Raw genomic sequence first — 26,657 nt, forward strand, 5'->3', positions numbered from 1 at the left:
AGTTGATCTCGCAAACAATTGAAAAGAAAGAAACACCCTTGAAGAGAAACGCAACACCACAAAAACCCTTGAAAAACTGATTGAACAAGAGGCTAAACTCAAACGCAAAAATGAAGAGGACAGAGCGATCTTCGATGATATGAATACTTCTGCTTCTGAGAAAATAGCTGCTGCGGAAAGAATCGAAATAAGAAATTAGGATATTGTTCTTTGCTCTCCAATGTGACTTCAAAATTTGTAAAGGAAAACGAAATTAATTCTGGTAGTCCTGGTAGTCAAATGACACCATCATGAAAATGGCCTATTGCGACAGTTTCTGCTCAGTCACTTCAAAGAAGAGTGTTGAATTATTTTGACGTCATTCGTCGGTGGCCTTTGTGCTGTGTGGATCTTCTGTGGCTTCTCGTAACCAAAAGAGATTGTTTGAAAGGACGCGTTGGTGTGCACAGGTTGGTTATATTTTTTGATTATTTTTGTAGCTTTGAGACCTAGTTTCCTCTTAATGAATATATGTTATTTTCTCTTTAATTTATGGACAGACCATTCATTTAACCAGTGTTAGAATCCTAACCTCGCTGATCCAAACGGGTGGGGATTTCGATAAGCGACAAGGACTGATCTTACATGACAGGACGCAGGCGGGCTCGACTGTAAGTTCCGCAAAGGAATGCTAGTAGAATCTACTAGCATTCCTAACATTCCTCAAATTAAGACTCACCCGGTTTCTTTTCTTTTGGGACTTGCGAGGTGTCGTAATCTGTTTTTATGTCATGGAGGATGTAATTAAATCGAAAACAAACCAGGCAGGGTATAGGAATATGATCTGGACTACATGTCACATCAAGAAGTGCCAAGAAATAAAAACGTGATGTGAAATTAGAGTAAATGCAAATGTACAATGTAATTGCGCTACTCGAAATGGCGGACGCGGCCCACTAAAATAGCTCGCAAAGGCGGACCATTTACTGGCGCAGAGATACTCATGAAGAAAGGTTTAGGCAGAAGAGAGGAAGGAAAAAGAGAAGACGTGAGAGGGAAAGAGAGGCAAGAAATGATGTAACGGGATCCTGCAAATGATTTGACAGTGTAAATATACGGTTTCGATTACGAAACAATCACGCGCATAACAGGACACAGGCGTTCTCTACTGTGAGTAACGCGGTGCAGAATTTACTAGCATTCCTAGATTATTCTGTTTTGAGACCACAAAATTGTACGCCGAAAGAATATGATCTAAATTTAATCATCGAGCAAATGATACGTTTTTTGAAATGAAGTGCAACATTTTCCCGGAGTATATTCAAGAGGGCAGACATAAATCAAGCGCGCTATTAAATCACCTTGAGACACGGTTAGAAGAAACATAAAAAAAGACATCGTGAGCTTGGGAGTGAAATCCTGAAAAAAGTGATCGCACGAGTGTTATTGTCAACACAGTACAATGACAAATGCATTAATTATGGTGAATCTTGAAGGATATGCATATTCATGGACTACCATAGTAAACAGTTGCTCTCTATTAGTTTAAATTTACTTTAAAGTATTATCATATTTGTGAGAAAAAAGTTGAGCCGGGTAAGGGAGTCTTATGTGGACAAAATTATCAGATCCCATGGCATTTGGCGAGCGGTCCTGTTAATGTTGTGACTAGTTGTCACTCTTCACTTATTCTCGGTTTTCACTGTCACGCCATTGAAAAAAAAAATCGAAACCATTCCATGAATGAAGTCAAGAAATTGACATGGTATAGAAGATAAATAAATAACACATCTGTCCAAGTGTCAGGTCTGTGCGGCATTCCATACTCGAGTTATTTGACAAAATGTCCCACATAAATTTATAGAGCTTAGTATGGAGACGCCATGTTTGTGTCCCTCTGAGGGGCACAAACATGGCGGCCGGAAATAGGAAAAAACATCTGGAGTTCACTTTTGCCAGAAAAGATGTTTGTTTGCCCTTGTGAATTATCGAATGTTTAGATTAATATTTCTCCTTAAACTTAAATTGATAAGAATGCTGAAAATCACCCGAAGAGTCATTTTTACGATACGGAAAAGCTCTGTCACGGCCGTCCTCCTGATGTCACGCACGATGGAAACTCGGAAATTGAAACTGTTCTATTTTCAAAAGGAAGCACGACATCGAGCTAAGAAATTGTGAACAGACATATTTTTTGGTAATCTTTCCTGGAATGAAGGTAAAAATTTTCTAGGCCTCCCAGTTTTGAATTCTAGAATTTGGTGACGTCACGTGAAAACCGAGAATAATCTGCGATACCAGATACACTAATTGTCTCGCGATTTTTCGAAGAGGCTAAAAGAACGCGAAAATTGAGTACGATATTTGCACCGGAAAAAAAGTTCACTTTTAGACGAAAGCAAAATGCACACGCACTTTTCCATAGAAGAAACACCAGACTGGCCCCGCAGAACAAGCGTTGTTTTTCGTGTGTGTTTCGCGGGCGAGCGCAAAACGCGAGGAAAACACGCACTACAAGTCACGCGCGGCAGGAGTTGTGAGAAGAAAAGAATAGACATGTACATGTATATGCATACCTCTGTCTTATTCCATCATATTAATGATGCTATAGTAAACTGTACAAGAAGAAACAACCTTCAGTCTTGTGGAAATAAATTACTTCATTTTATTTTAGAGCGTGTAAGTAAGGGGGGAAGGGGGGGGGGGGGGTGGGCATCCACCATTCTGATCGATATGGCTACACTGGTGACTGCATTGCCACATCATACTATTTAAAATTAAAGGCAGTGTTTCTGTATTAGCGTTTTTTTACGTTACATCAGACCGTGTCAGGTGGGTCACCCGCCGTTCTGATGGATAAAAAATTAAAGGCTGAGTTGCTGTATTAGCGTTTTTTACGTTACATCAGACCGTATCAGGTGGGACACCCGCCGTTCTGATGTATAAAAAATTAAAGGCTGAATTGCTGTATTAGCGTTTTTTACGTTACATCAGACCGTATCAGGTGGGACACCCGCCGTTCTGATGGATAAAAAATTAAAGGCTGAGTTGCTGTATTAGCGTTTTTTACGTTACATCAGACCGTATCAGGTGGGACACCCGCCGTTCTGATGGATAAAAAATTAAAGGCTGAGTTGGTGTATTAGCGTTATTTGTTTTGTTACACGAGACCATGACACCGATATCAACCTTGACATTGGCTGTGCATTTTTTTATTTTGCATTTAATTATTTTTACGAGTTGGCTTCATAGTCACTTCCTTCATTACTTCACCAGCTACATAGTTGCGTGTTTTTTATTGCTTTTTTGTAAAATACTGACCTCACTGATAAAAGTGTTCTATATAGTCCCCTCATTATGGTTTTATCTGGTGTGAAAATACATCTACAATTTGGACATTTCGAGCACAAAGTGAATTTGTCGTGCCCCCAGTTCTGAAAGTGAGTATGGATTGTTCCATTTCATTGTAAGTTCAGGAGTATAAATTTAAGGGCCGCTCTGCTACACTATAGTGAATTTTATGGCGCCTACCCCTGGAACAATAACCCGGATGATGCACAATGCAAGATCATGTTGGTCGTGTTTATGTTAAGCGTGAATATTCAAAATTGTGGTTGTCTAGGCAAATGCTCTTCTGTGATAACTTACGTCTTCTTGACTAAGCGAGACTTACCTTGGTTCTGTCCCTTGTATTTCCTTTGTTTCAATGCCTACCATTTCGCATAATTAACACGCGCCAATTCCAAAGCAGAAGAATAGGTCTCGCATCTGTCCGCCTTCGCTTTCATTAGCGGCTCTTAGCAATCGCTTCCTTTTATTTCTTGCTTTGCGCATCTTCTTTTTTTTTCTCTAATGAACTTCCTCGCGACTTTTGTGGCATGATCGATCACAATTTCGGAAGGGCGCGCTTCCTTCTCGTTCCCGCTAAACAGTGCCGTAATATAATTTCGCGATCGCATTTCAAGATGCTTGTATATGTGCCCCGCGTTTCCACACAGTGATAGTTATTATCCAAATTTGAAAAGCCAGCGGCTTATCGCGAAACAATAGAAACATTAGCTGGGAATGTTGTGTTCCGGAAGTGAATGTACAACTAGTAGATCTAAAGGCCCGGTCAAAAAGGATGGCGATTAGTTTCCGAGCTTTGTGCACAGGACGCATCGTACGACATATAGGCTAATATTTTTTTCACCATACAATTGCAGCGAAATTCGCGCAAATCGATCTTGTTAATTCATTACAAAACAAAGTACGTGGCCAAGCAAAGCGTCATACAATTTTGGTATTTTGCCGACGCGTCCCTTTTATATAATTAAAGGTATATATATATTTTTTGATCGGTATGATCAACAATTGCTTGGTACCTCTCATTAGACGGTACGTACATAAGCACTGGCAGGCCACAGACTTATTTAATTCGAATTTATCCTCGCCATCTTCTTATATGAGGAGTAAAGCGGTAATTTTGTATCGAGTTACGATATTCAAAAACACTGTCCAGATCGCAAAGAAAGAAGTGAGAATAACATGAGCCGTTCATTCCCTGTCATATTGAATGAGATTACAGACGCCTCAAGGAACCACAAAGATTAAATCTCTGCGTGACGTCGTACTTACAGTAGACTTCCACTGCGTCCTCTCATGCCTTTGAAGGTTAATTTTATTAATATACTATTGCCTCTAATCCTAATCATGTTGGGATTCTGCTTTGAATTAGTCAGAGATAAGTTGGAATTCCATCTTGTACTGATCGATTCATGCGTAGTTATCACTAAACATTTGCCTTAGTGCATATACTCGTTATTATTTTAAGTGAACCTTTCAGTAGTCGTGTGTTAATCGAATTAAGCTTTTGAAACTCGATTTTAATGAAGAGAGAACTATCACAAAATATAAAGATATTAAGAAGGAAAATAGACTTAACATGTAGATGTATAGTTGTAAAATTTAGTTCTTAGGCTTTCCCGTTGGATGTTGGCAAAGCTCCAGACAGCTATTAAATTAGACTTAAAGAAGTTAATTTAGCAAAATGATTAATTTTAATATTGCGCAACAGTTTACTGAAAAATACAGCGTCAGGTGACGGATAAAACTTTCCAGCATTTTCGTTTATATGTCTCATTTCAAATATTGTTGCGGTATTTCAGTCCGTAGCTCTGTCTTTCGAGTGAAAACAACCTTAAATAGTCTGACTTCTGGCTCTTTAGAGAATTAAACTAATGGCGCCTCTAGAGTTAAGCATTGTTGCATTAAAAATGCATACACACCATTGATATAGCGCGGACAATGTGAATCTCTTTCTGTTGGAAACTTTCACTGTCGTGTGCCCCCGTTCTCCATAAAAACGTTCGATCTGGTCATCTGACGTTGTTGTTTTGTAGAAGACGAAGACGGAAAAGAAATGCATGAAGATGTATAACATAGAATGGAACAAAAGTTTAGGAGAAAATTAATTTTAAGTGGGAACTGTTGTTAACTTTGATCTGCTGCATCATTAAATGTGCCATGCTGACAACGCTAATAATAATACACTTTATTTAGAGAGGGTGGCACGGAAGAGTTGAGGTTACTAATAAACTTGTGGCCCTCTATCTAAAAAATTCTTACAAAACTAATACAATGTAATAGGAAGTGTACATAGAAATGTGAGAGCTAAAAATACAATGTATGTCAAATTCTAACATGTCTATCAATAAAACTAAGAATATCCATCTAATAAGCAGACAAATTATGAGTAAAAATAAAACATTTTGAGAACAAATAAAAACTATGAAAGCTAAAAAATTTATTATATGAACATATTTAACAATTCTTTCACGATCCCACGTTGCCTTTAAAGTAGTACAGAAACAAGAGACTAAGCTCATTTATAATTCATCTACTATTAAAACGCAATCAAAACATATGCTAACATTCAGCATAAAAAATTTCATGGACACTCTCAAAAATATCCTTAAACTGAGCGCAAAAATACGCCAACGAAAAATACAAAAAATATATTTTTTTTATTTAAAGTAGATTACTCAAAATTAACATGGATTCAATTAACCAAAATATGCAAAGAACGAAAAATAATAAATGCTTCAAAGTTGAAGAAAAAAAGGAATGATTAAAAAGTTAATTGAATTTGACAAAGATCCTTTAAAAAGCCAAAATGAAACTGAACATAATATTTATTCAAAATTAAGATAGGTTGAGTTAAAAGAAATTTGTACAAAAAGAAAAACTGTCTATGCAGCACATATGAGCAAAACAAAATGATTGAAAAGTTAATTCAATTAGACAAAGAACCGTTGAAATTAATTAATGACAACAAAGAGACTAAAGAACGCCATAAAAACATTAGAAGCAATTAAACGTTGGCGGGAAATTAATCCCGAAAAAGTAAGAGAATACCAGAACAACTATCGAGACAATCCCGAACGCCGTCAAAAAGCAAGAGAATGCTCCCAACTTGAGTTGGGAGCATTCAGTTTTTCATCTTGCCAATAAAAAACTGGAGCTTGAGTATTTCGAAAAACAAGTGAAAAAGATTGAAAAGCAACAATCAAAGGTTGGAAAACTCTGAGTTGATCTCGTTAACAAACGAAAACAAAGAAACACTCTTGAAGAAAAACGCAACACCACAAAAACCAATGATAAACTGATGGAACAAGAGGCTAAACTCAAACGCAAAAATGAAGAAGACAGAGCGATCTTCAATGATATGAATACTTCTGCTTCTGAGAAAATAGCTGCTGCGGAAAGAATCGAAATAAGAAATTAGGATATTGTTCTTTGCTCTCCAATGTGATTTCAAAATTTGAATTTGAAAAGGAAAACGAAATGATTTCTGGTAGTCCTGGTAGTTTAATGACACCATCATGAAAATGGCCTATTGCGATGGTCTCTGCTCAGTCACTTCAAAGAAGAGTGTTGGATTACTTTGACGTCATTTGTCGGTGGCCTTTGTGCTGTGTGGATCTTCTGCGGCTTCTCGTAACCAAAAAAGATTGTTTGAAAGGACGCGTTGGTGTGCACAGGTTGGTTATATTTTTTGATTATTTTTGTAGCTTTGAGACCTAGTTTCCTCTTGATGAATTAAATGTCATTTTCTCTTTAATTTATGGGCAAAACATTGATTTAACCAGTGTTAGAATCCTAACCTCGCTGATCCAAACTGGTTGGGGTTTCGATAAGCGACAAGAACTGATCTTAGGATTTAAAGGTTAATTTTATTAATATACTATTGCCTCTAATCCTAATCATGTTGGGATTCTGCTTTAAATTAGTCAGAGATAAGTTGGAATTCCATCTTCTACTGATCGATTCATGCGTAGTTATCACTAAACATTTGTCTTAGTGCATATACTCGTTATTATTTTAAGTGAACCTTTCAGTAGTCGTGTGTTAATCAAATTAAGCTTTTGAAACTCGATTTTAATGAAGAGAGAACTCTCACAAAATATAAAGATATTAAGAAAGAAGATAGACTTAACTCGTAGTTGTATAGTTGTAAAATTTAGTTCTTAGGTTTTCCCGTTGGATGTTGGCAAAGCTCCAGACAGCTATTAAATTAGACTTAAAGAAGTTTAGCTAGCCAAAATGATTAATTTTAATATTGCGCAACAGTTTACTGAAAAATACAACGTCAGGTGACGGATGAAACTTTCCCGCATTTTCGTTTATATGTATCATTTTAAATATTGTTGCGGTATTCCAGTCCGTAACTCTCTCTTTCGAGTGAAAACAACCTTACTGTAGTCTGACTTCTGGTTCTTTAAAGAATTAAACTAATGGCGCCTTTAGAGTTAAGCATTGTTGCATTAAAAATGCATACACACTATTGATATAGCGCGGACAATGTGAATCTCTTTCTGTTGGAAACTTTTACTGTCGTGTGCCCCCGTTCTCCATTAAACGTTCGATCTGGTCATTTGACGTTGTTGCTTTGTAGAAGACGAAGACGGAAAAGAAATGTATGCAGATGTATAACATAGAATGGAACAAAAGTTTAAGAGAAAATTAAACTTAAAAAGGTGGGGACTGTTGTTTAATTTGATCTGCTGCATTATTAAGTGTGCCATGCTGACAGCGCTAATAATAATAATACACTTTATTTAGAGAGAGTAGCACGGAATAGTTGAGGTAACTATTAAACTTGTGGCCCTCTATCAAAAAAATTCTTACAAAACTAATACAATGTAGTAGGAAGTGTACATAGAAATGTAAGAGCTAAAAATACAATGCATGTCAAATTCTAACATGACTATCAATAAAACTAAAAATATCCATCTGATAAGAAGACGAATTATGAGTAAAAATAAAACATAACTTGAGAGCAAATGAAAAATATGAGAGCTAAAAAATATATTATATTAACATATTTCACAATTATTTCACGATCCCGCATTGCCTTTAGAGTTGTACAGAAACGAGAGACTAAGCTCATTTATATTTTATCCACTATCAAAACGCGATCAAAAAATATGATAAAATTCAGCATAAAAAATTTCATAAACACCCTTAAAAATATCCTTAAAATGAGCGCAATATACGCCAACGAAAATGTAAATTAGATTGCTCAAAATTAACATGGATTGAATTAACCAAAATATTCAAAGAACGAAAAATAATAAATGCTTCAAAGTTGAAGAAAAAAGTATGAATGAAAAAATAATTGAATTTGACAAAGATCCTTTAAAAAGCCAAAATGAAACTGAAGATAATATTTATTCAAAATTAAGATAGGTTAAGTTAAAAGAAATTTGTACAAAAAGAAAAACTGTCTATGCAGCACATATGAGCAAGGAAGAGATGATTCCAAAATTAATTCAATTAAAGACAAAGAATCGCCAAAATTAATTAATGACAACAAAGAGACTAAAGAGCGCCGCAAAAAAGCATTAGAACCAATTAAACGTTGGCGAGAAATTAATTCCGAAAAAGTGAGAAAATACCAGAAAAACCATCGAGACAATCCCGAACGCCGTCAAAAAGCAAAAGAATGCTCCCAACGTGAGTTGGGGGCATTCAGTTTTTTATCTTGCAGATGAAAAACTAAAGCTTAAGTATTTCGAGAGACAAGTGAAAAAGATTGAAAAGGAACAATCAAAGGTTGGAAAACTCAGAGTTGATCTCGCAAGGAAACGAAAAGAAAGAGACACTCTTTAAGAAAGACGCAACACCACAAAAACCCTTGATAAACTAATTGAACAAGAGGCTAAACTCAAACGTAAAAATGAAGAAGACAGAGCGATCTTCGGTGACATAAAAATACTTCTGCTTCTGAGAAGACAGCCGCTGCGAAAAGAATCGAAATAAGAAATTAGGATACTATTCTTTGCTCTCCAATGTGACTCAAAATTTGAATTTGAAAAGGAAAACGAAATGAATTCTGGTAGTCCTGGTAGTCAAATGACACCGTTATGAAATTGGCCTATTGTGACGGCTTTTGCTCAGTCATTGCAAAGAAGAGTGTTGAATTATTTGACGTCATTTGTCGGTGGCCTTTGTGCTGTGTGGATCTTCTGCGTCTTCACGTAACCAAAAGAGATTGTTTGAAAGGACGCGTTGGTGTGCACAGGTTGGTTATATTTTTTGATTATTTTTGTAGCTTTGAGACCTAGTTTCCTCTTAATGAATTATATGCCATTTCCTCTTTAATTTATGAACAGACCATTCATTTAACTAGTGTTAGAATCCTAACCTTGCTGATCCAAACGGGTTGGGGTTTTCGATAAGCGACAAAAACTGATCTTAGGATTTGGAGGTTAATTTTATTAATATACTATTGTTTCTAATCCTAATCATGTTGGGATTCTGCTTTAAATTAGTCAGAGATAAGTTGGAATTCCATCTTGTATTGATCGATTCATACGTAGTTATCACTGAACATTTGTCTTAGTGCATATACTCGTTATTATTTTAAGTGAACCTTTCAGTAGTCGTGTGTTAATCGAATTAAGCTTTTGAAACTCGATTTTAATGAAGAGAGAACTATCACAAAATATAAAGATATTATGAAGGAAGATAGACTTAACATGTAGTTGTATAGTTGTAAAATTTAGTTGTTAGGTTTTCCCGTTGGATGTTAGCAAAGCTCCAGACAGCTATTAAATAATATATTAGACTTAAAGAAGTTTATTTAGCCAAAATGATTAATTTTAATATTGCGCAACAGTTTACTGAAAAATACAACGTCAGGTGACGGTTAAAACTTTCCAGCATTTTCGTTTATATGTTTAATTTTAAATATTGTTGCGGTATTTCAGTCCGTAACTATGTCTTTCGAGTGCAAACAACCTTAAATAGTCTGACTTCTGGCTCTTTAGAGAATTAAACTAATGGCGCTTTTTGAGTTGAGCAATTGTGCATTAAAAATGCATACACACCATTGATATAGCGCGGACAATGTGAATCTCTTTCTGTTGGAAACTTTTACTGTCGTGTGCTCCCGTTCTCCATTAAACGTTCGATCTGGTCATTTGACGTTGTTGCTTTGTAGAAGACGAAGACGGAAAAGAAATGTATGCAGATGTATAACATAGAATGGAACAAAAGTTTAGGAGAAAATTAAACTTAAGGTGGTGACTGTTGTTTAATTTAATCTGCTGCATTATTAAGTGTGCCATGCTGACAGCGCTAATAATAATAATACACTTTATTTAGAGAGAGTAGCACGGAATAGTTGAGGTAACTATTAAACTTGTGGCCCTCTATCAAAAAAATTCTTACAAAACTAATACAATGTAATAGGAAGTGTACATAGAAATGTGAGAGCTAAAAATATAATGTATGTTAAATTCTAACATGACTATCAATAAAACTAAAAATATCCATCTGATAAGCAGACGAATTATGAGTAAAAATAAAACATAACTTGAGAGCAAATAAAAAATATGAGAGCTAAAAAATATGTTATATGAACATATTTAACAATTATTTCACGATCCCGCGTTGCCTTTAAAGTAGTACAGAAACAAGAGACTAAGCTCATTTATAATTCATCTACTATTAAAACGCGATCACGAACACTCTTAAGAATAGCCTTAAAATGAGCGCAAAAATGGAACAATTTAAAATATATATTTTTTTTATTTCAAATGGATTACTTAAATTTAACATGGTTTGTATTAACATAACTATGCAGAGAACGAAAAATAATAAATGCTTCAAAGTTGAAGAAAAAAGGGATGATTGAAAAATTAAGTGAATTTGACAAAGATCCTTTAAAAACCCAAAATGAAACTGAAGATAATATTTATTCAAAATTAAGATAGGTTGAGTTAAAAGAAATTTGAAGAAAACGAAAAATTATCTATGCAGCGCATATGAGCAAAAAAGATATGATTGAAAAATTAATTCAATCAGACAAAGAACTGTCAAATTAATCAATGACAACAAAGAGACTAAAAAGCGCCGCAAAAAAGCGTAGAAGCAATTAAACGTTGCCGAGGAAATTAATCCCGGAAAAGTGAGAGAATACCAGAACAACTATCGAGACAATCCCGAACGCCGTCAAAAAACAAGAAAATGCTTTTAAGGTGAGTTGGGAGCATTCAGTTTTTCATCTTGCAGATGAAAAACTAGTGCTTGAGTATTTCGAGAAATATTTAAAAATATTACATTAAATATTGTAATAATAAATATTGTAAATAGTATAATGGTATTTTATTTTACGCTGACACTTGTCGACAGGTTTTTTCGTACCAAAGTTCAGCTCCAACTCTTCAGTGTTCGCGTTATCTTCTGCTATAATTCGAATTCGCGGTCCAGAAAAAAATAATTTAACCGTAAGGGCCAGATTCTGATGCCCAGCACGCCGGAGAGTCCGTGGGAATGTCAAAGTTTTTGACAAACAAAAATATGACCCAAATGCGGCATAAACAGGCACCGGAAACTAGAGCAAACACGAGCCTGTGACCTTTTGAGTTGACGAAGTTCAAAAATAATTTGAAAATAATTTTGAATAATTTTTCGACCCTCGACCATTTACCCTCGACCCTCGACTAGCTACCCTCGACCCTTGACCCTCGACCAAAAGGCAAACTCCTCGCGCGCGCGTCAACCAATTAGGAAATGTCATGAGAGTCACGTGAACAAGCGTCTTTTCCAACATGGCGGATATCGAAGCTGAGATCAGCGCGGAGATAGAGCAATGGAAACCTGTAAAAGAGGACAATAAAGCGAGTATTTCTTGAAAATTTTCTTTAGATAAACGGAAGCACCACCGAAACCCAGTCAGACCTTCGTTCCCAAGTTCTTCAATGAGGTTGTTATATACACCCTGTTCATTTCGTCTGGTTATCCAGTTTTTAACTCATGTTGTTCTTGTGCTGCTCTTACGACGCCTCTTTATCCTCCGTAGAAAAGTCGAGGTCAATAAAGCAAGTTTCAATTTTCGCCGTGTCAGTGGAATAGGCACCATCTTGATTTTGGATGACTCTGCCCCAAGCCTTAATGCGGTTAGTCGCGAAAAAAAATCGGGTAGTGTGCGGCAAGCTGAAGGCCCGACGAAATTTAACCCGATTTGACCCCGACAACAACTCTACAGTGATACGACAAAAAATCGGCTAGTGTGCGCCAGGCTTAAAAGAAGTTCATGTGTGTTAATTATTAATTTAAGATAAAAATCACATTAAAGGCTTACCTTTATGCAATGGGTAGCAGATTAGTAACTACAAACTATCGTAACCTTTTCTTTTGTGAACGTTTATTCTGTTATGATATCGAGCACACTTCATTCATGATATCACCGTTAGCCTTTTGACAGAGAACAGAGCCTTTACTGTACGCACAAAGGATTCATTTGTACCAGTGTGCGCTGGTCAATTTATTAAGTCAAGTAAAAATTAAAATCCCGTATCTCACTCTGCTCTTTTTGCGGTTCTCGCATCCCAACTCCAGTCCTATTTTTAACCCTTAGCTGTCCATAATGAACAAAAGACTGCGCCACTCCTTTTCACAGCAGGTTTTGCAAAATTCGTTTAAATATTTTATGGAGTTGTTGCGACAGGTCGTTAGGTGTCATATCTTGTCTCATATATAATGTCATTAGGTTACTGTAACTAAAAATAAACTTCAATTTTAAAAGGCCAATGATTTCATGCCGGATACAACAGTGCACTGACATCTGTCCACTCTTGATCATCTTCATCAAAGTACCGCAATTATTCGATTTTACCGCCCGATTTCGGTAGCTCAAGGGCCAAAAGGGCGCTAGTTCATGCTAGTTGGAAAGGGGGCGCTTATTTAGTTTTCGCGATATAAACATCGGACTGATGAATTGAAACGACATGAATTCATATCGTCAGAATAACATTTGCTTGACATTTCTTAGTAATATTTTCAACAATTGTAATATTACTTCCAGGTAAGATAGTGCTCTATATAATTCATGTCAATAGAGGAAGCCAATTGCAAATGACAGTGCTTTATTTTATTTATTATATCTCTCAGTTAGTATGCGCGGTGTGATTGATGAATTTTTCACTGTACGGCTAAAGTTGAAAGTTTAACCTCAGAGAAAAAATTAGGCCCGGTTCAAGCGTCGAACTTTACATGTGCCGAACCTATTACCAATTTGGGTTGACCCAAATAATTAAATTTTGCAGTTGATTCAAACGTCGAACCTTTTTGGGTCGAACTGAATTGCAAAAGTGAACATGACACTTTTGTAGTCAGCGGTTATTACTCACCAAAATGGCGAAAAACAAATGCGGGAAAGACAAATTGTGGAAATGAAGAGCTTGTTTTTCTTGCAAGTTCAATCAAGGAGGGTAGAAGAAGGCGACTCCAGATGCGGTCAGCATTAAAAAACCTCGCTACCAGGAGAAAGCGAGTTTTGAATTTGGCTTGCCTTTTATTATTGCTGATTTCCCAAAGGAACATCACAGTTCCTCGTCCAGTTCGTTCTTGTTGTCGGCTGAAAAGAAATACTGCACTTCAGACAAGTATATTTAGTACTCTCGAAGCAAGAGAAACACAAGTCTTCCACGCTTCCCGCCATTTTGCTCGGAATGATCACGCATGACAAAAATAGGAAACGTGCAGAATTCTGAGTAAAAATTAATTTATTTAATACATTAGTAATTTATGCATTAGATTCGGCACAGAAAAAGTTCGTTTGAAACGAAGTCGATCTTTTGCCGCTCTATTCGACAAGCCCGGTCGAATAGAACGGCAGGTCGACGCAACTACAAATCTGTCAAACCTAGTTGATTCAAACGTCGAACTTTACTTGTGCCGAATCTAATTATTAGATTCGGCGCATGTAAAGTTCGACGTTTGAACCGGGCCTTTAATCCTCGCTTTTTTCCAAACTCGTTCCGTAACTTACAGTACGGCACTTCAAGTCGGTTGGTAAGAGGTACATATAATAAATCCTTTATTGCATAACAAAGCTTGGTCGGATCTTGACCGTGTCTTTTGACGTCATCCTTCAAGTGAGCGCCCCTATTGGGTAATAGACCAGTTCCGAGAAGCGACCCTTATTGCAATAGTAAGCACCTCATATTAAATACCATAAATGGTTTTACTGTCAAGTTAAAACTACTAAAAACAAAACATGAAACTGCTCTTCCGGGCTAGTATAAACAAGTATAAAATTTACTAGTTTTCAGTGGATTCAGATTACCATGTAATCATGGAAAACCATTTATCATAAATTATCTTAAGGAGCTAGTTTTACGACGGCTTAAAGAAACTACTCATATTCTTGAAAACGCGTAATGATAGATTTTCAAGAGCAGGAAAATTCAGAAGCCGGCAAACTCGCGATTTTTAGCCGATCGCGTGGTGGCATAAAATAGGCGTCTTTACAAAGTTTTTGGCCTCCAGTCAATAATTCTTAAATAAAACAATATACTTGAAAACGTATACAACCAAAGCCGAAAAATAGAGCCGGGAAGTTAAAAAACTAGACGAAAAGTGAGCTTTTTCTGTGAACTTGAGGACTGAAAACGTTTCCTAAACTGCACTGTACACAACTACAACGCTATGATTACATGATTTAAGCATTCATTACGAATTAATTTAGTGCTCCCCTTGAGACACAAATGAACAAGTACAAGGTTATAGGAAGTTTTACAAAATTAAATCGTAATAAGGTCCCAACCTTGTTCCCAGGATCTCTCTCAGGGGACGAGAAGAGGAGAGACACCCTGGGAACTAACTTTACTTAGCAACTCACCGATTCAACGGCGCATTAGTTGTAGCAAAACTGAGAAAACTTACACTGCAACAAAATGATTTAATATCCTTTTCCTATTCTTTACGCAAATGTTTAGAGTTTTCCGAATGTTTTGGTGAGCGTTTTCGAACAAAACAACAGCAAAATCGAAGAAAAGTTTGCATTGTTTGTGGACTAAAGTTCGACGCCGAGTGAACGAGCAACGGGAGAACCCGAGCGTTCGAGATAACTGCAATACCTGCGTAGGATCTTATATAGCTTGCCCCTCGCGGAGCGCTTATTAGAAAGGGCGCCCGTATTGGAAGAAAGGCACTTGGTGGAATCATTACGGTACTTTGTGTCATAAGTGCGTAACCGGTCAGTTTCCAGTCGTTTCGAATCCAAAAAGCATTTTCAGCTCCCGTTTGCTGTTGTTATATGAACATACCTTCTATGATTTTAAAATTACACATGAAAACATAAAGAACCATCTAAAGAAACGTTTCTTCCAGGAAAACCCATACCATGCTGCTGGAGTATTTTGTTGGTATTCTCGTCATCATAAACTCTGCAAAGCTGCCTCACGCCTTGGAACAATGTCAAGTACAATCACTCTCAGTGTACGGTCATCACTTGGCTAACCACGTGATTTCCACAAGGGCCTCACCCGGTCTTATAGAGTGCGTAATGATGTGTTCAGACGAGTCCCGGTGTAAGAGTTTGAACTTCAGGGTGAATGACAAGTCATGTGACTTAAACGATGCTGACAGATTTACCCACCCAGAGGATTATGGCCCTAAATATGGAATTGTTTACATGGACACTTCTGTAAGGCACAGAAAGGTCAGTAATATCACTCTTGGTTGTTTTGACAGTACTACTAATAAAAAAAGGGGGTTAATTTAATTCGTTAACAGACTATTTTTTCCTGTAAAAAGTAAACAAAAAGTGTTCACTTTATCTTGGCAGAGAGGCAACACATCACCAACAATCCGATTAGATCAAAGTCAGGAAAACATAATGTCTCTTATCGCTTTATCGGTTGTTTAGCAACCTATGATGTAACTATGGAAACCATGGTCCTATTCATTCAGTCTAGTTTCCCGGACTTTAACCTGATCGGATTGTTGGTGATATAAAAAATCCTATTTTCTTTGACTTTGGACTAGCGAATAGGAGTTTTAAACTTAAAGATAGAATAGCGTGGGATAGGAAAGGACAGGATAAGTTAAGTTGGTTGGGATAAATTAAATCACGAAGCTTATCCGTTTACGTTTAGTTTGTTCTGATATTATTTTCTACAGCGAAATGGATTTAAGTCTTGCATGGAAATACTCCAGAATTTCCCAAGGTCCAAAAGTGGTTATTATTGGGTAAAGATTGGCAACAAAGATGCACAAGTGTATTGTGATATGGAAAGCCATGGTATGTAAATAGATTTAAGCCACTTCAAAAGCCAATGATTAAGAAGAACATTTCAGTTGATTTTGTGAAAGTACTCAACGTAATACTTTTCACCGAAAAGTTATCATTCCTAAATTTTTGCAAGGATTTCATAAGGATTTTGAATGAAAATATTTATACTTGATTTAGAAATGTTGTATACATGTACAAAGGCTGACTGTCGCTTAATTTGTGGGTTAGACTTTCTCAAAGTCGCTCGCTCGCTTCTCAGTCGTGCTCGCTCGCTCGAGCTGTGACGATCGCGCTTCGCGCTCTCAAAGCTCGACTTGTAAGCAAGTCTATTTATGGGTATTCTCTTCCTATCATTGTATTTTCCCAGAGTCTTTTGTTTTCTCAACTGAAATTTGTCAATTTTATTCAGGTGGGGGATGGACCTTGGTGGTAAGCATAAGCTCAAAAAACAACGATCATCTTCAAAGAAATTCAGACAACTGCCTCAACTCAGTGCTCTGTGTTCCTGCTCATGAATCAGTCATCAAAGCTCGGAAGTTAAGTGACACAGACATACACAAACTGGCAATGGATGAGGGTAAGCAAATAATTGAAAATGATTACAGCATGTCTCACTTAAGAAATGGTCAAAGTGCAGCTTGCAATTGCCCGTTCCGAAGATGAAATGGAGACTGGGAGCGAATTAAGTTTTAAGCTTGTCCATCACAAGAAAGATCACATTAAAATTACTCAGTTTACCAAGTGTGAGGTTCTGTCGTTGAATTGATTGCAACAATGTAGAAGGCTTTCAAATGTCGGAAAAAATAGAGGCTTCGTGTGGATTTGGAGGATGCCATCTCAGAATAACAAAGTTTTTGCTATGAAAAAACTTTGCACTTAGCCTCGCCTTCATAATGAGGTTCACAGCAACTCGGAAATGGCCTATTTGAACGATGTGTAAACTAGGGCCCAGTCCTTTTTTGAAGTTCGGAACGGGCGATTATGGAGTTCTGGATGTACGCGGGAGGTTGCTAAGCACGAAAGAAGCGTAAAAGATGATTGAGGCGTAGCCGAGAGCAATTCTAACTTCTTGGCTGCTTAGCAAACCTCCCAAGTGCATCCATAACTTGATGGTTTCACAGCTGTGGTTTTTCTTAAGATACAGGGGTCATTCACTCGTTCAACCGACTTTAAGTACTTATAGCTTATATGCTGGCAAAATCTGACACAAAATTATTGGATTTATTTCTGCAATTACTAGCTCAATTCTCCTTACAGAGTATACGTTTCTCATCCTAAAAATCTCAGAGCCAAACCTTTACAAAAGAATATGGGAGGCGACAGAAATTCAGCGAAAATGGTCTTTTAGACAGAATAAATAATCTTACGACGTGCGTATTCTCTATAAGAAATTTTTTAACCCAAAAATAAAACAGTCTGCAGTTAGATGTATGAAATAACCTTTAGGACATTTAAAATTCCTCGAAAATAGTCAACGCACAGAAGAATCACTGATAAACGTATTCGAGTCTTGTTCACTTGCCTTGTGACGATTGGTTTCAATAATGTTGACAGATTCTCCGAGAATTAAGATCTCGAATGAGCCGATGATTTCGACTTCTTTGCGTCACAATTGAAGACAAATTTGCCCATGTTATTTAATATCTAAGCTGAACTTTCTGAGACAGAGTACTTGCTAAAAGACTCTAATAAATCTCGATGGAATCAAGCGAGCTGAAAGGAAGCTCCCGTCAGTGTGCAAACCACGGGCAAATGGATAACGCGTAGTTCAGCTAATCAGAACGCTCGTTTTACAGATGCTATGTTATAACGTTTATTTCACTCGAAAAAAAAAAAACATAAGATTTTGCAACTTAAGCTAACCTTCAATGTTAATTGCATACCATTAACAGGGACATTTCGAGTAGATGTGCTGAAGTATAACAACACGATATTTTATCAGGTACGAAAAATTAACATACTATAGTCAAACCAGTATTTAAGCGGTCACCCTCTATTAACAGATTAAGCGGTCAGTTGTCAAAGTCCCGAAAAGTACGTGAAAATTACTTTAATTTCGACCTCTATAAACGATCCCGGTAACCCTTAAGTAATTCCCTACCAGCTGTTTCTATTGTCTTGACCTGTTTTAAACGGTCAATTTGAGAAAGATTTATATGTGGTGACATAAAGTTTGCCAGGCAACTGAATTTCTACCGACGACCTGCAATAGTGACTGTAGGATGTTGCCGTTCATTAGTCCGTTTCTATACCATGTCCTCCTTTGTCATACCATTTTATCGCTGCAGTTTCATAACCAAGCAAAGGAGTTTGTGACCGCTTTTGTGCAAATGTTATTTAAAATGTCGTTTTTATTGTGTTGGACGTGCATTCTGTGTAACCCGGTATTAAGCGGTCACTTAGCCATTCCCCAAGGGTGACCTCTAAATACAGGTTCGGCTGCATGAGAATCCTAGATCGTGCTTGCTTTTGCTACTGCGATACGTTCAGTTTAAAGTTTTTTTTGCGTGGAATATGACTATGTAGGAAAAGCAGATCTTAGCAAGTGTTGTTTAAATCTAAAACAAAAATTGGGGGTGGCCCCGCATTTTTCATGCATAGACAAATTATTGGATAAAATGCCACATTGTTATGTGTATATTTTAAAGCTTCTTTGAATCATTCTTACTTAATTATCTCTGAAAAATTTGTTGTTATCCCCGATTTTCTTTTTTAAACTTCAATACTACTTGCTAATGTCTACGATCTGCTTTTCCCGCATGGTCATAAACTGCGCAAAAATACCACAGTCTTCATTAGGACGCACCGTCACAGTTAAAACACCATTTCTGGATGTCTTATCGTTGTTTTGTTCATATATTCAAGATTCCGAGAGGACCACAACATTTCAATTCCTCATGCGCCAGTGAAACGTAAGTCCATTGGTTTCTTCTTCTAAACAGTTAACAGTAGTGTTACAGCCGCAAATAGACAATTGTGACATTTCAGTGATGTTTAAATGAAACAAACATTAAGTAAAAACCCGGATGTGAGCACATGATTATTTTGGTTTGGTTCTTGTATTATAGATGGTTTTGAGTGTATTGCTGTACATACCTAATTTGGAAATAAAGTCCAAAAAATCTTTCCTAGTTATGGTCTGGTTATCATTTTTAAGGCTTTGGGAACAAGTAGCCTGAAGTAGAGTGATTCCCCCTTGGTGTAATCCATTGATGTATTTCAATTTGGTGTATAGAGATTTTAAAAAAGTTTACACTCGCTTTGCTTGTGGATTCTAGGAGCTTCAAATCTGTCTGGACTTGCTAAGGACTGATAGCATACGCACGTTATATATCTTCCTAATCGTACGTGCCGGTCATATTAAGTTAACTGGATCGGTTCAGATGCAACAGATCGTGGGTAAAACGATTATCGAAGGGCGACGCCAAGTTCGAGGACATCATTCATCAACAGCATTAGATTTGAACTCACCATTCCATTTAACAAATCGACGGCAGTTTTCTATGGTCTATACTAGTACTCTTACAAGGGCGAGTGGAATAATTGTGTTATTAAAATCAACCAAGAAATACTTCTAGACTTCCGTGATTTTTCCTTGCAAAAACAACGAGAAGACAAGTTAATGGTCGCTATTTCTCGGCATGGTATAAATAACTACTTAATAACCGAGAGCGAGACTGAGGTCGTTACGGGAAAATATCAAACTGAGGCCTTGCCGTATTGACCGAGCGATAGCGAGGTCAATAGGGCTATTCTGAGGTTTGAGATTTTTCCGTAACGACCAAAAGGTCGAGGTTATAAAGTTGTTTATTATATCGCTTTTTTTATAAGAAAAATTCAATTCAAGCTTAACCCTAGTTTGCAATAGTTCGTAATCGGCCCGTGGGTATTACGGGTGGGTAATGCCCTGCTCTGATCTCGCTCTTAGCCAACCAGAGCACGCGTTATATCGGCGCAGCCTCAGCCATATAATAATGGCTCATATACCATGACCGCTAAACCAATCAAATCACTGGAATTGCATTCTACAATGATCCAGTTTTTAATGAAAGAGTATAGATCAGCGAAAATTGCCGTCGATTTGTTTTCTACAATATCACGGGAAAAGAACTAGAGGAATTGGCTTTATTTTCCATTGAGAAAGCGCGCGCATCACAACTGACGTCATTCTTATTTTCAGTACTCTTTTAGAGAATAGTTTCGAGCCAATCAGCTCGCGGGAATTTTGAACGTTGTTGTAAAATTATCAATCACTTCAGCCTTGCCTTACTGATTCACTCATACGTTCAACTAACCAATCATTTACTCGTTTTCAGTTGTCCTAGCCTCATCATTTCTCACTATTATCCATATCAGTGGGAAAGCAACTGCAATGGTTTAGACGAAGGATATCAAATTCATGGAGGAGGATGTTACAGAGGTAAAACTAAGGGCTCAATTGCTTGGTGAATTTTAGCCTGGTTTCGAGAAGGGACTCTCCAAGGATTCTCGCACCTCCTAAGAGCACTGTCTTTTGCACTAACCGCCATAGTGGATTAAAGGCAATGGTTTTGAAACCTGACAAACGACTTTGTTTTATGTTTTTGTTTGCCTTTTTGGCCTTGACCCTACACAAACAACAATAGAATTTGGAATGTGTTGGAGCAACTGACCAATCGAAACGTTTTTGTTAAGATATTCAAATGTGGTGTGAACGTTAAAACAAAGGATTGTGTAGGGTCGCGGCTCTTCCAGCATAAATTGCAGCACCATTGTTTTCATGGCAAGGCTTCATATCCTTATCACGGTTTTCGACGCCATTTTGACGAGTAGGCAAACACTTCTTGAACAGTGTTTGTATGGAAATCCCATGTCAAATAATTTTCATGAAACACCGCTTCTGAAAAATTCATGAATTGGAAACTTTTGGCACTACGAAAGCGATTTTAAGAAATAAAATTGGAGGGATGTAGCTGTGCCCGAAAGCGTCCAGTCGTGTTTTGAACTTTCTATACATTTCCCTGTATTCTTTTCCCGCGAACTATTTTTAGTAGCAGGTCACGGCTGGTTCGCTATACAGAGAAATGTATGGAAATGTCAAAACGCAACTAGATTTTCTAGCACAGCTACATTCCTCAGTTATTTTCTGTAAAATCCTTTGTATAGTGCACGTGCCTAGAGTTTCCAATTCATAAATGTTTCAGAAGCGATGTTTTATGAAATTATTTGACATCAGATTTTCATACAAACACTGTTATTCAAGACGTGTTTGCCTACTCTTCAAAATGGCGTCGAAAACCGTGACGAGGCCTATCAATTATGCACTAACGGACCTAATGCAGTAGTCATTCTACTTCCAATTTCCTTGAGGTTTCCTTCAAGCCTTTTTAGTATAATGCCCAGACACCCAATGACAGCTGAAACAATCTTCATCTTTTTCATTTTCCATAATGCCTTTATCTCCATGGCCAGGTCTCGATATTTTTCGACTTTTTCGTCCTATTTACTTTCCACTCAGCTACAGCAGTGCGACATTGAAATGTTATTTTATACACAAAATGCTTTACTACAAAACCTTTGAATATTCTGACCGAGACTACACATGGTTTGAAGAGAGCCTGTAAAGGTCGTTTTTTTCCTTTTTTTTTTTAACCAGTTCAATTTTCGTAACCATATTGTTGTAAATTCTGTCGAGTCGTTCAATCTACTTAAATGTTTTGCCTTTAATTTCAGTTTTTGATGGACATGATAATTACAAATGTCGCGGCAAGATGTGGCACTCTTCACACTACCGTAAGTAACTCATCTTTTATAAGAGCTCTCTGCGACTGAGTTGCAGAAATTGGGGTCTTAATTTCATTATAAATTCATTGAGGCTTGTGAAAGTACTTATTGTTAAGAACGACAATTATCGTCATCATCATCATTATCATTACCATCATTACGATCATAACTACTAAGGCCCGTTTACACTTCAATTTTTTTTCTGCAATTTTTGTAGCGTTTTAAATGCTTTTTAGGCACTCAATTAAAAAAAAAAAACAATTTGCAATTTTGAATCACGTGTGTAAACTGTTGGTGATTTCAGCACGGAATTGCTGTGATATTGCAGGGGTCTGTATGCACACGAGAGAAATTATAGAAAAGTGCGACAAAAGTTGCAGCAGAAGTCGCATGTGTAAACGAGCTTTGCTACATTTTCGTGTTTCTTGATTCCAAACAGCTGGAGAACGAGCGTTGTATGGCTATCCGTGTTCCGGTGTCCCCGACGACAGTCTGGGAATATATCATAACAGTGACGGCATGCTGTACGTCAAGTAACAGAATCAGTCTTTGGATCGTCCTGCTAACTGACATATTTAACGTTTATTGTTTCCCAAGATCTGTAATCATTCTCTTAAATAAAAAATATCTTTAATACGTAGTTAAAATTGTTTCATACCTCAAGGAAGGAGACCAGTTGGGGTTTGGGTCATTGCGGATCTATTACGTTTTCGTTACTATATAGTTGATCTGGTCCGCGCTGAAAACGACCATTGTAATTGGCTCCCTAAGCAGTCCGAATTTTCCTACACGGACCGCTAAGATGGACCGCTTGCGTTACAACGTACGTTTGAAAGAAGCAAATTATAATTTTGACAACAAAAAACAAAGCAAAAATGTTTTAAATTAAGCTTCATGAGTAGGAACTGTTCAAGACGTCATGTCGGAGTTTTTACTTTCTTGGACATTTTCTCGCATTGCTTGAGGATAAACAAGTTTCTCGCGGGCTAGAAAGCAACAGGCGGGAAAGCCTATATAATAAAATCTTGTATACTCTACAGTATTCCTTTCCTTGAGGTGATGTAATCGTCTAAGTTAGTTTTGAGTCACAAAATTTATATTTAAGCTAAAAGCAGACATCAGTTTGTAATTGTTCTCCTTACGGCTGACACATTAACATTTTACATGGACAGTAGTTTCAGTTTAGCAAGAGAAGGTAGATATTTGGTAAAAAAAAAAAAAGTGGTCATGCGAATACTAGCCGTAAATTAGACAAAAGAGGTTTTAATCATTTTTATCACTAGTTGACGGTACTACTTGTCTTCTCGGTTGTGTCCTTTCCCGCACAGTTATGTAAATTTAGGAAATCTTTTCAGACGGGGAGGGGAGGTGAGTGGGGGAGCAGAATCTTCCTGAACAGGCTTTGAACGTTGATAGTTTTTAAATGAGCAGTAAAAGTCGCAAGCTCCGCGAAATTTCCTAAGGTTCACGGGAACAGTTTGTGGTGAATGTCAAGGACTAAAAAGAAAGAAAAGAAAAGAAGAGAGAGGAAACGAAAACACTGCCTTAGACTTAAAATGAAATAGACATTTTTCATGATACTGTCACTTATTTCAATAACCACTGGGTCACCTTACATCACTTTTTTCGCATTCTCTCCCCCTCCCCCCCCCCCCCCCCCCCTCTCTCCTTCACAACTCATTTCCACCAACCAACCCCACGTTATTAAAAGGAACGGTCCGTAATTCAACGTCATGTAAAGTACTAAGGTCCTCTAACGGATCAGTGTCGAAGGAAGTGTTTAGGTTACTAAGTGCTGTTATCATAACCTATAGCTTTATTACTGACTGATAGAGAGAAAGATTCCCTCTCCTCTCCGATCACAGAGGAGTAAAGCAAGTCCGGTCTGGCTAAGGTTTAAAGTAGGGCTGGGGCTTGATTAATATAGGCGTATACGTCATTAAAGACGCCGCTTTGAAACAGAAATGCACAAGTATTTAACATAATACCAAACCATGCAAGTGGCGGTACTATATAGTGTTCAACAGCCTATACTATAGCAATCAGTGTGCAGATATATTTACTTGATTGTCCAAGCTTAGATTCAAAAGAGGGAATGACTCTACGTCATTTGATCTAAGTGAAATCAAGATATATCTTAAGGTAGTATGTTATCATTCTTTCAGTTAGTTTTGTTAACACAAGACAATTAAATATTAATGCATGCGATCTTAATACTGAGTAGCATTATTTCAACTAGTCATGTGGTCGGAGACTTTAGTATAGACTTATAGCTTATAGCTAATGTTATGGGCTTCTCTGCAGTGCATTTCAGAGAGTATAGCTGAAGTTGCCATAAAATTTAATGTAAAAAGTAGTATGCAGCGTGGGGGCTAAAGAAAGCACTTTGAAGTGCTTATCGTGACATAGCCCTTAAAAAAGGGATTGGTAGAGACTTAGACATGTTTTGTGTGCAGTGTATTATGTTTGCGTTTTGCCCTGCTATTGAAATGCGGAGGGCTAAAACATACACTGACTTTCTGGAGGCAAACAACGTATGAAATATAGTTTTCCTAAAAAAAGGCCATTACTATACTGTTATGAAAATGAAAGTCATTCGTCCAAATCGGTTGCTCCTTGTTTAAGAAATATGTCCGCGAAGCAGCCCAAACCCAAGGTTTCCGTCGTGGGTAAACCACCATCCGGAATTCAAAGAACAAAAGTGAGAATATGTCGTTGCATTACACAAGTCCTATTCTTTCATAATTCTTTTATATGGTTTGCTACATGAAAAAAGTTGGTTTTCATAAGCTATCATCACTGTACCATCAGAATCTTATCTAATAACTGCATGCCAGTTACCGAATATAGCATGGAAAATTGCCAATGAAGAAAACTGTTTCGGTACGCTCCGGGAAAAAAAATCCACTGATAATTTCAGTCAAAGCTAGCACAGTGACGGAAGAATCTTCCTCAAAACACTCAATATGAACACTCTTTTCAATAAGCGGGAAAACACATAACATTTGTCAGGTGGAAGTACTCAACTACTTTAGCCTGTTCCAAGGGGAACGAAAACGTGATTGGCAGATGGAGCCTTAGAAGCGGTACTTTGTTATATCTAATCGGTCTGGCCGAATAAGAAGCAAAATGGTATTTCAAAAAAGTGATTGCTTTCGATCAGTGTGTGTTTTAGTCAAGCCGTGCGTAACCGTAGCTTGCAGGGTGAGGTTTAACTAGCTTCTCTTTATATCCTACCGCTGAAAGTTAGTTACTTGAATTAAACATAAAAAATAGGGAGTATTGCAGTTTTATCGATGCTTTATAATTTAAGAACATGAGGAGTTCTCTTAGAAAGGCAAACTAAGCATCGCGCGTGTTATTCTTAAAGAAAAATACAGCGACAAACATCGAGAAACTGATCGAAACAACGTGGACGTCTTTCACTGTCGCGTGGGATACTTCATGAGTGGATTGCTCCTCATAATGTAAATAATGTCACCCAGGTATTGTATTTTACAAGCTTGTAGCCTTGTTTATATGCTTGTGCCAAATGAGCTCAATTTGATTCAGTTGTGTAATAAAGTAATGTGATAGAAGTACAACGCGGCGTTTTGGTTTTTGGTTTTACAGCTTCGAGAGACCAGAAAAAACTAAACAATCTTTTAATAGAACAAGAAAGACTACGATCCCAATTATGTACCCAATTTGAGGTGGCTGCACCGGTTTCCAGCACTTAAACTTCGACGAATCAATACTACACCACTCTTTATCAGTTGACACAACAGCAATGGTGTCAAACGAATGCTTAATTACTGGTAAACAAGTTATACGGGTTTTGTCGACTATATACCATATTACCATAGCAACAAGATCACCTTTAAAAGAGTAGCCTTAATTTTAGCTTTAAGAGATTATAACTAAAAAACGAGCTCGGTAACCTCACTTTTACTTTCAAATTGTAATCAGCAAGTCAAGCCACAACTTTTGGCAAAGTTCAAAAAAATTGTAGGGAAGGATTTAGAGCAGAAAATTTAAGGTGGCCCTGAAACCACCCTGGGTTTTTTTTTTTTTTTTTTTTTTTAGACTCTTTCTAGTTATAGAGTTCTCTAAAACTAAAATTTTGGCAAAGGGTCTATAATCTTAGCAGAACATCCTAAACGTACATTGAGCTTCTGAGGTGGCTACGATTTAAAGATATTTGTATTTTAAAACGGCTTGAAAAGGCAAAGAATTTCTGTCGGAAGTAATTTGCATAAAAAAAGATATAGATATTTCCGCAAAAATGCCTTTAGTTGTTTTTCTTTGAAATTGAAATTAATCCTTTTTAATGTTCAAACAAAAGGGCGTACCAAGAAATGCTCTCCCT

The 26,657-nt window shown here is 37.1% G+C and overlaps 2 protein-coding genes across 2 annotated transcripts in view; both read left to right on the forward strand.

Annotated features, from left to right (window-relative positions):
• LOC146466559 (E-selectin-like) overlaps positions 1-26,657 on the forward strand; it is a 123,058-nt gene that overhangs the window by 43,981 nt on the left and 52,420 nt on the right. The window lies entirely within an intron of this gene.
• On the forward strand, positions 6,849-25,893 carry LOC146466560 (uncharacterized). Its single transcript, XM_085127249.1, has 9 exons — positions 6,849-7,001; positions 15,643-15,973; positions 16,435-16,555; positions 16,956-17,123; positions 18,439-18,488; positions 19,412-19,458; positions 20,863-20,966; positions 22,259-22,318; positions 22,749-25,893. Exons 1-9 carry the CDS (start codon positions 6,862-6,864, stop codon positions 22,844-22,846), a joined length of 1,119 nt encoding a protein of 372 aa, XP_084983375.1. The 5' UTR covers positions 6,849-6,861; the 3' UTR covers positions 22,847-25,893.

This window comes from Pavona decussata, unplaced genomic scaffold, assembly GCF_977016875.1.
Source record: "Pavona decussata unplaced genomic scaffold, jaPavDecu1.1 SCAFFOLD_143, whole genome shotgun sequence".
Taxonomy (NCBI): Eukaryota; Metazoa; Cnidaria; class Anthozoa; order Scleractinia; family Agariciidae; genus Pavona; species Pavona decussata.

Coding starts and splice junctions, on each gene's coding strand:
- LOC146466560 (XM_085127249.1), top strand. CDS start 6,862: ATGGTCTCTGCTCAGTCACTTCAAAGAAGAGTGTTGGATTACTTTGAC. Junction 19,459..20,862: donor TCCTCATGCGCCAGTGAAAC/GTAAGTCCATTG, acceptor ACTCGTTTTCAG/TTGTCCTAGCCTCATCATTT. Junction 20,967..22,258: donor TGGAGGAGGATGTTACAGAG/GTAAAACTAAGG, acceptor CTTTAATTTCAG/TTTTTGATGGACATGATAAT.